This window comes from Pleuronectes platessa, chromosome 6, assembly GCF_947347685.1.
Source record: "Pleuronectes platessa chromosome 6, fPlePla1.1, whole genome shotgun sequence".
Taxonomy (NCBI): Eukaryota; Metazoa; Chordata; class Actinopteri; order Pleuronectiformes; family Pleuronectidae; genus Pleuronectes; species Pleuronectes platessa.
In genome coordinates, this window is record NC_070631.1 from 21486182 (window position 1) to 21500981 (window position 14800).

Genomic DNA, 14800 nt, shown 5'->3' on the forward strand with positions numbered 1-14800 from the left:
CTCAGACTCTTTTGTAGCTTGTATTTTTTTTTCCTGTCTTACTATCACAAACTCTCCTTCCCCGTCTCTTGTACACATGTGACACAGTTCGATTGCATTTCACCTCTTGTCATTGCTCCTGTGGCTTTGACTCTGCGCTACACACTGACACTCGCATGCACACACACAGAGAAACACGTGTGAAGTGTTGGCTGAGCAGTGGGCCAGTCATGACAAGGCCTACATGCAAGCACCTGGCTTCGCGTGTGCGTGCGTGTGTGTGTGTGTGCGTGTGCGTGTGCGCGTGCGTGTGTGCGCGTGCACAAGTCTGGGAGTCAGACACCTAATGCCAACACCTCGCAGACACACACACGCTGTCAGGAATACAGATGCATTCATGGATAGCTTCACACATACACACTGGCACTCACTTCTTTTCCCCCCTGGTACAAAAGAGAGTGAGCTCAGGTAGCTGTCAGGTGCTCTCCCACAGGGAACAGTAGGCAAGTCAAAAACCACCTCCTCGCCTGTCACACACACACACACACACACACACACACACACACACACACACACACACATACACAGTGTGCTTTGGTGTTAGGAGACAGACAGAATGAGATGCCTTGGGCAGATGCTGGACCAGTTGTCTGTGCCGCACACAAAGAGTTTGTGTACGTGTGTGTGTGTGTCTATCACAGTGTCTGCTGGTCTATCCAGTACGGCAAAAAGCCACCTGCCAGTGAGTGGACATGCTGCCTTGCGTTTAGTCCTGGCCTGGGTGCCAGCGATAAGAACTAGTTGTGTGCGAGTTCTTGTTTGTGTGGAAGTGTGTGACATATCCGCAGCAGTGACACTGTTGTTTGCCTTTTTAAACGAGACAACTTTTTTTAGAGAGGACTTCTATTTTTTTACATTCTTTCATTTGTTGAATTCGACTGGTTGGTACCTTTGAGCGCCCTCCCACCACCACGCCACCGGTGAAGCAGGGATGTCACGCCATCTGGCTGCCCACCAGTCCTCAAAGTGGGTGCAGACCCACAACAGCTTTAGCTGCCATGATGCACGTCAGTTACTCCCTAAGTTGAAGTTGTGTATACACAGCACACACTAAATACTCACAACATACTTATCCATCAACCAAGTTCAGAGTTTGCTGTTTCACATCTGATCAAAGCTGTGGAGTCAGGGATCAAAGTCGTTGGTGTTTGCCTCGTGAAGCCTTGAAGTGCGTGGCTAACCTTGGTTTGTCTTTGTGCCGTTGGTTCCGTCCCTCCATGTTTCAAAGTCTGCTGTTTTTTTGGAGCATGAAAAATTAACTGACCACAACAATGAGGATTGATTTTAATGTTGTCTTTTAAAAATTTTTAACACTGGAGCTTTTTCATATTCTGCAAAGCTCGGCACACCCAGCAACACACTGTGCTTGCTCTGCATGGGTGGACAGATTCTTCCTGGATGAATTGAGAGCATCTGTGTGCTTTACGCTAGGATCACATTTAATCCCTGGAGCATTTGTGTTGCTGAACTGAGCAGAGCTCTGCACAAAGACCCCGACGGCTGACGCGTATTGAGATTCATTTGTTTGGACGTGCCTGTCTGGTGTTAAAGCAAAAACATAACATAACATAAACTCCTCTAAGAAGTAGAAAAAGAAACAAAAACGTAATGAGTTCATGCAGGATAAATGCAATGCCTGGAAAACGTTCATTTAGGGAATAGGTGTGTGATCAGACACCTTTGAGCCAGCTCGACTTCAAATGTGTACAAACAATATTGAGATCTATTGTTGAACATACCAATTTTTTAATTCTCCTCTTTCTCTGTCTTTCTTGCAGGCTGCAGAGGAAAGCTGTGTGGTTTCGGTGCTGTATGTGAGCGGGACCCAACTGACCAGGCCAAGGCTGAGTGCGTCTGCAAGAGGGCGGAATGTCCATCCTTGGTGGCGCCTGTTTGCGGATCCGACTCGTCTACCTACTCCAACGAGTGCGAGTTGGAAAAGGCCCAGTGCAACACACAGCGACGCATCAAGGTGCTGCGCAAGGGACCCTGCTGTGAGTACCATCTCCTACCGACCTGATAAACCCCCTTTTGGAGACACGGGCACAAAATGTCCATTCAACAGCAAAAACCATCTCATCGTCAGTTGTTGTTTTTTGAGATAATTCCATGCTCTTTCAATGCACAACACCAGTGAATTGCACTCATCTTATTTCAAGGTTTTTAGAGTGGGACTGTGAGACATAATTAATTACGTTTAAAAACGGCAAGAAAATGAGCTCAGCTTAAATTTTGACATTCAAATACTCATTCTCATTGTTATAAAGAACAGAAGTTGTGCATTTTTTCCCTTTAAAGACATAAGAGATTGGGGAAATTTGAGCATTCTGTATCTCCTGAAAAAACACACTGATATACATTGAAGGTTTCTTGCATGATATTTTATGTCAGCACGTGTTTTTTGATGTGTTACCACTAGTATATATGGGTTTTAAACATTTTGAGAGATGAAATTGGTGCTTTTGAGTCATAAAAGATCAACCCCTGAAAAACCACCGAATGTGAAGTATTCCTAAAGGCTATCCGATGGGAGAGTGACATTCTCCATTACCTGCTGCAGGAGTTGAGTTTAAAGGCTGGGATGTAAAGTAAACACCTGCTTAGGGCATGGTGCACCATCACTTGGGGGTTTTCAGCGTTCACAAACAGGACTTGGGATGTTTTGATGTTTTGGACAGAAGATTAGCAGCCGAACACAAAGCTGCTAGCCCCTGAGTGACGCTAAATTGCTTGTTATTGTCAAGTAAATGGATTTCTATTACACCATGTCCTAATACAACAGGCTTTTCCTCCCTATCTTTATCTGCCAATAATAAAACACATCCCCATTATGTCCAATCTATTGTCTTTCCAATATGGCCAGGTTCCCAGTGCTTAAAAGCCACCTGCACTCTCACAAAAAAAAAGTGTGCTACTCAGTGCTCCTATTGGAAGCCATTCAGTGTGTGTTTTATCCGTCAGCCTCAGGTGGGTGCCTACACTCCTGCTGTACCTCTCATTGTTTCTCTTCAGTAAAGCCCATCAAGATCCCGGGCTCTGAGAGGAGCAGCGGATTCCTGCCAAAGCTGCAACATTGCAGCAACCTCAATAACAACTAGAGAGAATTGTCAGCATTGTGCCTGCCTGCCAGTCTGGGCCCACTGCTAATTCCAGGGGTCTGATTACAGTACCAGCTTCAACCCGGCACTAATAACAAGCCTGGTGACTGTTCCCCACTGGCAGGGAGGGAATAAAGAGATAGAAAGGATGGAGAGAGGACAGAGGGACTAATGGACACAAATTTGTTCTAACTAAAAGAGGTGGTCTCAGTCCGGATCGAACTGAACCATGGCTTGGTTCATCTGCAGTGTGAAAACACATTTTTGGATAGTGATGATTTTTGGACCAAATGCAGGAAGGTTAGGACAGCATTAAACAGCTAAAGAAGAATAACAAGTGGAAGCAGCTCACAAGATTTTTGTTGAAATGACCTTGTTGATGCGGGTAGTAATACCATAATGATATTACAGTGATAATCAACTGTTTTATTCAGTTTCTCCATTAAAACAGACTCTAACTTCTGAATTGACAACATACTGACGTCAGAGGCTCACCGTCTCCAAACCAATCGATATCAAGGATAGATAGATGCAGCCCACATAGATGATGATGGCAGCACGTTTGTATGTCAAATAAAAAAAGAGTGCCCCTTTAATTTCAGCGTTAAACCATAACTCGGGTGATCCAATGTGAACAATATAAAACAGGCATGAGCATTTGTCAAGACTTTCAAGAGTGAAAACGCACTTCAAAATACAAATGAGTGAGTGAAAGGGTGCACACAGAGATCCAGAGAGAGAGCAGTGCTAGTGCTGTAATGATGGGTCATCAGTGTCATCAGAAGAACCATAATTATCCCTGGAAACAACGGCAAGCTGTCACTATTTAAAAAAGAAAAAACACAATAATAACGATACTAATGAGAGTATTGCTGATAGAATCCTACATACACGCCACGAGAACAGAGACGTTCTCTCATGTCAGATCAAATCTACGACAGAAAGTCGAAGGTCTTGTTTCTTTTTATCCCTTCTCTTCCTGCATCTTTCACGTCACTATCGATTCAGACTACTCTACAGAGAACACAGATCCTGACAGCTCGCAGACAGGTGTGTTCTGGATGTCTTATTATTTGTTTCAATTCAAATATTCATTGTGTAATCAGTGCATGGCCACCACTGCAGTAGCTTTGTTCACCAACCTACCTCACGTCCTTATTCTTTCACCCATGTTTAGACTTGACAATGAAGACACTAGTTCCTAATGTTACCACTGCAATAAGTGCAATAAATGTTCAAATGTAAAAACAAAGTTGGTTAGAGAAATAGATAAGAAAGTACATGTTAAATGATCAGGTCAAAGTAAGATACTTTGCTGTTATATATTATTGTTTTTCCCACCTTACAGGTCATAGTGTTAACCCCCCCCCCAGAATGATCTGTAGTTTAATGAGAATCATCATGACTCAACAACATCAATACAACTATCAAGGGTAATGCAGACCAAGCTTTATGATGTGATCTACTCATATTGTTCAAATGCTTGCTTTTCCGTCTTACCTTTAATTAAGATACCTTTGATCAGCTGACTTTTTCACTAAAAGCTACAAAAAAAACCATTGCAAATAGCCAAATTATCCGATTATGTGAATTCCTGATTTTATGATTGATCCCTGGAAGTCGGGATGCTTTACATCCCGACTTCCAGGGAGACAGAGAGAGAGCGTGTTACGAGGTTAGCCGAGTGACAGGTTCTTATTCTCTTTCAGCCTCCAATAAATTCAGGCGGCACGGAGGGTCTGGGCAGGTCACTCCGGCTCAGATTATGAAGTTGTCAGGCCTGATGGAGGAAAAGAGAGGCAAAGAGGGGAAGGACGAAGAGGGGGAGATGGAGAGAGACCAGAGGGAGCTGAGAGAATGAGAGAGCTTTTAACTTAAAGAATAGTGTGGGCGGTTGGATTGCTGCTTTTGTGCAAAGCCTCATTTGACTCATTGGATTTGAATGGCGGGTTTTTATTGGGGTAAGTGAATTGGCTACCGTTCTGAGAAGCCGTCATGTCCAATGCAAATCAACTCAGGAGTCTTATCTGGCACTCAGAGGAGTGCCGCCACAAAAGGAGTTTTCTCCTCACAGATTATCCCCCTTTTAAAGGGACTGGAGTTAAATGGAGCATTTTGTTAGTACTTAGTACACGTCTGGGCCCTGGGGTAAGTTTTTTTCCAATGGGAGGGGAACATCAAACTGCAGATCTCTGATATCTGGTGGATGCTGACACCTCTACATTTCCCAATATGAGCATGTTGCTGCTTTCATGAAGAAAGACAGTGTAGCATTAGAAAGAAGAAACAACACATTCACATCATTCCTCAACAATAAGGTTCACCATTGCTCACGTCAAACACTCAGATTTGACTGCTACAGCTACTTGGTCTGATGTGGCCAGGGGCCTTTAGTGGCTATAATCAATATTGCTGGGTAACAACTCACAAATTACAGTTTGATTTGACATTACATTTGACATTATCCTGTAATTTCCACTTGTTGCCACAGAGCACATGAGTCCTTTGGTCATTTAAAAGAGCATGCACAAATGTTTTTGGTAAATTCTGGTTTTGTATAACCATTGCATTATTTCATAGTTTTAGCATTTGTTCCTGTTGGTAATTACAACATTATAGTCATGAAGTGAACTGTTGAGATTTGTTGAGACTTGGCTGAGATAAAGTTCAATGAACCCCCCCGTTGCCAGGAAGAGAACAGTCAAAGTTACAGCTTCTGACCTCCTGGTGTGCACACACTTTCCCTGTGTTATACAGACATATATTGTGTGTTCCTGTGGCTTTCACTCCTGAACTTTGTCCGACAGTGTTGCAACAGTGTCACCACATTCCCCAGTTGACCCTCTCTTGTAGATACTCGTCTTTTCTTCTGCCTGTACAGCTCAGCTTATCTCAGTTTGGCTCAACAGAAAAAAAACCCACATTCACTTAGCACTTCACTCCTAACACTGAACTGGTTATTACAACATTTATGTGCCGAGTTGATGGCCCGAGTTTCCGAGGGCTGGACAAAACGACCCACATGCTGTTGAGGCGTGGGCACTTAGTCGCCCCCAGAGCTCCTCTCTAATATTCACACAACCTGCAACCTTAATGGTTTGGACCGGCTCCGGGCCAGTTTCTTCATTATCTCTCTTTTGTTCTAGATGGATGATTTGGGATTGGCGGGGTTAGATTTCCGGCGGTCGTCCGGTCAAGTGGGCAGGCGGCGAGCAGATAATGGCCTCAGATATCATCGAAATTAAAAGGAGAAGCTGCGTTAAAATTGGCCCAGCGGGAGCGGCTGGTAACATTAGGCGAGGAGGAAAAGCGTACGTTTCAGAAAAGAAGGAAGAGAGAGAGGGAGAGAGAGAGCGAAATAGCCAGCAGAAGCACTTTCTGGTTCAGAGAGACAAGAGACATTTGGCCCTGTGTATCTGCGTATTACAGTGTGTTCGTGTGTGTGTGTGTGTGTATGGGCATGCACAAACCAGAATTGGCCAGGGAGCATGCACCATGTTGGCTCGTCTAATATTGAACTTGGAACAGAGTGGTAAATACACTCCCTCTCCCGGAGAGAGAGCCACAGAGGTGTTGCAAAACTCATCTTGTGTGGCCACTCTAGTGGAACGTGGAGTTTTCTTTTCTTTCTTTATAAATCTTTCTCCCACTTTTTTATTTTTCTTGTTGAAGAAGTGCAACAAGTACTGCAAAAAAAAAAAAACGTGGGTGAAGTGGCTGGGGGTTCTTGTGAGTGATCAATGGAGTTGGATTTTGTGTGCGTGTGTGTGCGCTCGGAGCTGGCCATGAGCACGGCCCGCTGACTTCCTCTCTGCACTCTCTCACTCTGGGCTTTCGAGAGCGTGTTATCTCTCCAGCACCGACACACTCGTGTGTCCTCACAGTGAAAGCAGAAAGGCATCAGTGCTCCACACCTGCTGCTCTATCTGCTCCAACACACTGCAGGCACTCAGACCCAACACTACAGGGACGAACACCTCCCCATCTTAAACATGGAGGACGTGGTGCAACTTGTGGTATTAAGCTGTAAGATACAGTCACTTTCAGAGCTATTAAGTGATGTTCTTCAGCTGCCATCATTCTGCTGTATATTTTACTGTGAGCGGTTTAAACCTGTCTCATACACAGCTCATTTGCATTTGCCAGTAGGTTTTGTAGGCACTATAACACCACCCAGATTACAGTTTCTAAAAACTTAACTGCTTCCGGTGTTTGGATTTGTTTCCCTCCTGGCAACTAAATCATGATAGAGTTTTAGGGTTATGGTTTTGGAAACTTCAAAACATTTGGTTAGTGTTTGGAAAGAATATGGTCTCGGTTAAATATTCAGAATCCAGCGCTGCCGTGATGCATTACATGGGGTGTGTTTTGGAATATTTTACCAAAAACCCGTAATCTTTGCCTAATGCCAGCTTATGGTAGCAACAACCCTGGCTTCTGGTGTGGAAGTAAACACCAACCCGATTATTTTTCAGAGAGACACTGCAGTCACTGACTTTAACTGTGATTTTCTCATTTAATGACACTGTTTATCTGTGCATTGTATATTTTATATGTGCAAAGTGCACTGAAGCTGCTCATATAAACTTAATAACACACTCACATTTTGTTGCTGTACTGCATTGGAGGAAGGCGGTAGATGGAGGCGGACATGTTTATTTGGAAAACAACTTTGTCACCAAGTCAAAAGTTGTTCTTCCTCTAAATTGTCTGTTGTTGGGTTGGTTTTTTTTGTTCCCTGAACCTTTGTTGAAAGGTCGTTTTCTCCCAGCGAAGCTCAAGCGGTCTCGGTAGTACATTCTGTCTTTTGTCTGGTGCTGGTCTGGCCGGTTGTTAGGGTTTCTGGGCCGGGCCGAGTAAAGCCCGGATTTATCCTCTCATGGAGCCTAAAGCTGGCTGGGAAGGAACGTTTCAGGAAATCTCCTGCTAGCTCGTTCTGGAGCCGAGCGGGAGCGAGGGAGGAGATGAAAGCCAACCTGCCCGTACCTCTACCTCCACATTCTCCCTTCCTCTCTCTCCTATGCTACGATATTTGTTTGTGCTTTGATCATGCCTTTTGTAACCTCGGTGACAAGCCCGGTTGCCCCCGGTGACAGTGGAGTGGTGGTAATAGCTGTAGATGGCGGAGATGACTTTTGGCTTTGCCAGAGTAGATAACAGTGTTCTGCACAGTCTAAGGAGTCATCTCTTCCTCTTATCTCCCCCTTTTACTCTGTACTTTCCTTCTATTCTTCTCTTTTTATTCCTCCTCCTGCTTTTCCCTTTACCTTCGTCTCTAATCTTCCCTTTCCTCTTTTCCTGCTCTCCCTCGTCTTTTTCTTCTTTCTCCCCTTTCCCTTAATCTTTCTTATCCTCCATTTCCTACCTCCCTTTTTCCTGCTTCCTTTTTAAATCCATTTTATATCACCTCTTCTTCATTTGCTTGCTTTAGACCAGCCAAGGTTTGCAACTTTCGCTCTTTCACTTTCTCTTGCCTTCTCTCATTCCGTGATCCTCTTGCACTTACCTCTTCGAGACTTTAAGACCAGATTTATTTCTGTTTCTCGAGGCACCTCACATCAGTCGCAACATGCTTACACACACACACACACACACACACACACACACACACACACACACACACACAGAGGAATCAAATTTCTCCAGGGTGATTACACATTTATGTGCATGGGCACACACACACTAACAGACACACACATAGAGGGCGAGAGGTCATTCTAAATAACTTGCTTTTCGTGCTTTCATTTCCCCGGGGTATTGACTCTTGCTAGATATTCATAACAATAACATGCAGAACCTGACGGACTGACTGATAGTATGTGTGTGTGTGTGTGTGTGTGGGTATGTAATGATACTGTATTTATGCTTCCTCAATGCTACACGGATATACACACAAGTATACTTAGTGAAATATATACACACTGCAGGCATTTTGCAAACAGATATTTGAAAAACATACATTTTTGTTATATTCCTTCACATGTACACACACACACACAAACAAACACACAGGCGGAGATGATAGTGGGCTTTGCTGAAATACTCGATCCATCTTTACTTGCTGTTCCTCTCATCTGCAACCACTGATTCAAATCCTTTCTTCTTCATGGCTTTCTCTCTCCAACATTCACCAGTTCCTAAAACCTGCAGGCAACACACTCACAATTAGACACACATTCACACACAACCACATTCACACGCATACCTGTTTAATACCACGAGAGGTTGTGTTTTGAGACTTTTTATCTATTTATGCATTTTGTTTCTCTTGAATAATACATCATTATTTGTTATTTTCCCTGTGTACAGTTTGGGAGAATTGGAAAGAAGTGAAAATAATAAAAGCAGAGCAGTGTTGAAAATGCAAAGATAACCAGCTGCATGGCAGACAATGGTGGATATGTTATTTTACTTTGGTGGAATACGAATGGTGACAACTGTCAGGATCCAGATTTCTAAAGAATTCTGTTTTTCCATCCATCCATCCATCCATCCATCCACCCACCCGCTGAACTCTGGACAGGTCCCCAGCCAACAGAGGATTGCAAATATACATACACATACTGTGAGTGCGGAGTCGTTACATTATGCAGACACATTCATTAATTCATCCTTTCCGTGTTACCTACAGAATTAATTCAATTGAAAGCGGTAGCGGGGGTGCACTTGCACAAAGGTCAGTCTGAGCTACAGGTGCACAGACTTGAGAGTGAAAGATAAGATCTGCATTGAGTCCACTGCTGCAACTGAACATATGAGGTCTGACAGCGTGGACAGTAAACACGTTATGGACCATAGGGCTTACACACAATGACAAGAATGTTTTTGTTCATTATGAAACTCCAGTGGGACAAATAACAATATGTCTAGATAATTAATGGGAAACACTGCCTTTCTTTTAAAGTATGTACAACACAACGTGATCAGAAGTGTCTACGATAGCATTCAACAGCTCTAAAATATTTAAATATCGAAAAAACGTCTGTAATTTTCAACGTTTTTATGTGCACATACTCCTGCCATGCTGCTCATTTAAGGAATGTACAGTATATCAACTGCATTCACTCCTCAAGACAACTCTGTGTTTGCTTTGTAGCAGAGGGTAAATCACACAGTCTTCACTTTCAGTGGAAGACTGAGGGTAAATTCCTCCACCACTCATTAAAAATGTGCAAACAGATGTTCCCAACTTCTGCCTCTGCAGTGGGGAGGCAGCACCTTGCGTGGAGACATTCAGCCACATGGATGTAGCCGCGCATGTTTTGTGAATCCACTTGCATTGTCTCGTCTCGAAGCCCAGATGACACAGTGCAGTGGATATCGATCCGGGTCATCGTGACTCCGAGTCGTGCTGGTGCTCGTGTTAGCAGTCTGTGGAGACACTGTTTACACCTGGGCTGGATTGTGAATGTTAACTGAGTGGGAGGAGAGAAACCCTGCAGCCTTTTGTTCTCAGGAGCCGCACAGACAAACGCCAAAGGAGAGAATATGTAGAGAGGAGGTTTCGCTTGTTGGAAACAGACCGGTGTAAATCACTCTGTTTCCTCTGTAGTGCACAGCGTTTACTCACTGCCGTTTTATGTCAGTTTCTCATTTCGGACACAGCACAAGAGAAAAAGGTTTAGCCACCACTTCGTCCCTGGACAATTCATCCTTTAACCCCCTTTTAGTGCACGTAGAGTGATTCCTGTGAACGGAAACCTAAATCGAGACGATATAACAACTGTTGAGCAGCGGCCACGAGCGACTATTACAGAATAATGGCGTGTTAATGGTTTTTTTTACCCCGTGATCGCTTAATCTCACAGCAGGGCACAGTGAGAGGAGTTGGGGACTCGCGAGGTGAAAACAATACCAGGCTGGCTCTCACGGCCGGGAATCAATACCAGCGCCAACTGGTGGCAAATAAATAGCGTTTCTTGTGGCTGCTTCATAATAAAAGCTTCTCCGTGGTGCGGCAGCTGAACAGTTTGAATAAAAAGCTCCAGGAGCAGGAAATGTTGGGTTTGCATTAGTGGAAACTTAATTGAGTTTTAATATTTCCGACAGTCATCGGTTAACCTTGAGATCAATTTATGTTAAATGAAATAACTAAATGAAATGTTGAAGTACATGCAAGTATAAATGGTAAATGATCTGTATTTAGGACCACTCAAAGCACTTTACTGTACAATTCACCCCTTCACACACACATGTATACAGTGCATCATGTGCAGCACTTTCTCTATCAGTCTCTGGCCCATGGACACTTCGGCATGGGACGTTCTGTTTAGTGGACACGCCCCCCTGCCGCTGGAGCCGTCCCCCAAGTTACAAATAGCTAACAGAAATTCCAGTGTGCTAGTATTATTCTTCTTAAACTTTTCACTTCCTCCCGTTGTGCAAAAAATTAAGGTAAAATATCCAGAATATATATATATATATAGGTGCCACCATCTTTATTCGAGCCACCGTCTGCACAGTAGTGACAGTATCCCGATGGCTGAAAGTGAGAGTTTTAGTAAGAACGTTTCAGGCTGAAAGGCTTTTACACACCAGGAGCTCTCAGTCGTCTCTGCCTGTTGTTTGTTTTTGTGCAGCCTGGACGATTTTGAACACGTCATCTCTGCTGTGTGTCATCCACAATCTTCTGTTCATGGGGAAATAAACACAAGCCAAACGCTGTTAAAAAGCAATTTCTCAGCGGACTGAATAGGTCAGTTTCACAGTGTTTATCAGAGTCACTTGACGGGTGATGCTGACCGTAAGCTTTATTTTCTCTGGCACCAGTGTGAGCACTACTTTGTTTCTTGTTTACACTGTAATCACATTAACTTTGTCCTGACTCTGTGAGGTCAGGCCAACGTGCACCCATTCCTCACCAGTGTGTTTGTTTTCTTACTCCTGGATCTAACAGTTTTATTCACAATTAGAATAATAGAAACACATGCACGCTCTCAGTGCATGCGGTAATAATGCTTGCCAGAAAAGAAACAGAACCCATCCAAGTTATTTTCATCTGAATAAATGTCAGTACAACCTGCTCCTGCTGAAGCTTCATGCTGTCCATCAAAATACCTTCAATTAAATGATTGTCATGTTGAGCAGGGTCCTATATTTCAAAGGGGTTTGCTTGATTTGAGTGGTTTATCTGATTGCATGTGTGTATGTGTGTGCAACGTGCTCGTGCGAGCAGGGTAAATTAAAAGCAAGACATAATTAGAAGTTCATAAACAGCACTTTGGCCTTTTTCGCTAGAGTTTTAAACTATAATCCATCGGATCTTTGTTGTTTTGTTTATCGAGCCTCAATCTCTGGTACTAATTATCACCGTGGTATTTTTTCAATCTGCTTACAAGAGATCATTTGTCGCCTTCTCCGTTGATGAGGTTTCCAAAGACGTTGCTTGAGTAAATTACAAAAATAATCACAGGAAATGTAAAAGTCATGAGTTTGTTCACTATTTCAGAATTTGGCATCTGACGTTGTTACAGTCAAGCCGCGAGCAGTGAGCATTTCAAACAGAGGTGTAACGTCTGCATTTTATCAGTAAGTAGAGTCCAGGGGATACTTTATTCAATTCAAACATTTGTGGTCTTATTTTATTCATAAAATGAGAACAAATATTTTGTGTCGTCTTTTTTGCCAACATCTTAGTTACGCAAAAAGTTTTTTAACATTTACATTAGGAAAAAGTCAGGAAGACAACTTTATTTCTATCAGCAGAAATGTTTATCTTCATTATAGATTTCCCTGAATCTTATAACAGAGAACTATTTAACATGTATTTATTCACATGAGACTGTTGAGAAGAGCGATAATAAGTAATAATTATCAGAAATTGAATTATCAGACATCTTTAATGCGTTTATCTCACTTTGACCCTACTCAGACCTGGTGTTACAGCCGTCCTGAGTGATCCTATCAGACATGGTCAGGGCTCTGAACAGGTCTTTTATATCTTACACATGGACCAACGCCGACTGTGACTGACTTTTCAGCAGAGGAGAATAACATCTCCTTCCTAACGCCCATCACTTATTAGTCTGTGTCGATGGCAAAGGCTAAGTGTGAATAGCCAACCCTTCGCTGCACATCAAAGCTGATTGTGGCTCCTCACCACCACTGGCTCCCACTAAAACAGCAGCTAATGAAAGGAAACTTGTGGCATATGCGCCACTTAGCCCACTCGAGTCCCTGGAAGTTCATTCATTTAATTAACACAAGTTTTCAGTTTGCCGTCACGTTGTGTGCATGATTGTGCGTTGTAAATGTTATGTTTTTTAGCTTTTAAACTAAGTGTGCATAGTGAAATCCATTTATCACTGAACCAGAGCTGTGGTATAAATGCTAAAAATGCTAACTGGGTCTAATGAGTTTCATTACACTTGAATCAGGTGTCCGGCCTGTGAAGAATGCAACTATCGAAGACGATATAAATGCACTATTGATTATGTGAGATTCTTAAAGAGGTAAACAAACAAGCAGGTAATCACATTTTCTCTGCTGCCTGATTCATTTGGGCACTTAAGCCCTTTTTGTTGCTTTCAACAAGCTTCAGCCTTAATCCAGGACACACCGATCTCGGTACAAGCACTGACAGTTTTTCAATAGGTAATACTGACCTTATCCCACAGGCAGCAAACGTGACAGGCAGGCCGTAAGGTTAAACAGTCTGTCCATCAGTGAGGGTTGTCAGTCTTTTCTTTCCTATCTTTCATCTCTTTTGGCTCGCTTATAGGGATTACAGCTCTGAAATGAAGTGAGTTGTAACACTTGAGCCGTGCGGCTGGCTTGATGCGTTGTGTGTAATCATCACGAGGGTCCTTCAGAACGACTCGGAGGACACACTCGCCTGACCTGAGCACCACAAGTGTGCAGCCCGAACAGGGCGGCCACCTTCACCGCAGCTTCACAGGAACTCTTCCAAACCCTGCACTGATTATACAGGGAAATAATCATCATCACTTCCATCACGTGCAGCAGTTTATGCCCCCCCCCCCCCCCCCCCCCCACTGCCTGCTGGTTCCCTGTTTATTTGGTTTTGATTGATATTGCACGTGCTGCGTGTCCAAATTGCACCAAACCTGGCACTGGTCCCTCTCTGGCAATTTACAATAGTAAAGCAAAGTGCGAAGCCAGTTCGATGCACAGTGTAAGAGATAGGCCACATACATACAGACAGACAGACGTTTGTGGAATTAGTAGACAAATATATATATTTACAAAGGATCAAATACTAATCATGGTGAAGATGGGATGCTGATGCAAACCACACAGAGGAGTATCACTTACGCTGCAGGTCCCTCAGCTCCTGGTGATATAGGATCTTTCAGCTGCTGGTTTTTACTGCCTGCAACTTCTCTTTGTTCCCTCTAAGCGTTTTCATCAACTTGAATTCCAATTATAAACTGACTGTACGCTACCTGCTCAGCACAAGACAAAGTTAGGAAATAGCCGGTGAACATAAGGACACATTTAGAGACTAAAGAGCTATATTTGTCTTCCTTAAGCAGTTGGTTGTTACCCAATCAGCTAAAAGGAGAATATTACACTCCTTCTACCCATCTGGTGTCCAGGAACACGACTCCATTGTTTTTCCTTGTTTGCCTGATGTGCATATAGCAAACAGTTTGCTTAAACAACGCAGAGCAAAGACACCAGTGGATTTAACAACCTTTACA

At 43.3% G+C, this 14800-nt stretch overlaps 1 protein-coding gene across 4 annotated transcripts in view; it reads left to right on the forward strand.

Annotated features, from left to right (window-relative positions):
* agrn (agrin) overlaps positions 1–14800 on the forward strand; it is a 247112-nt gene that overhangs the window by 135215 nt on the left and 97097 nt on the right. For all 4 annotated transcript variants that reach the window (XM_053424037.1, XM_053424038.1, XM_053424039.1 and 1 more), the window contains one exon: positions 1818–2033. In XM_053424037.1, the coding sequence (XP_053280012.1) occupies positions 1818–2033 (216 nt within the window). The remainder of the gene's footprint in view (positions 1–1817; positions 2034–14800) is intronic.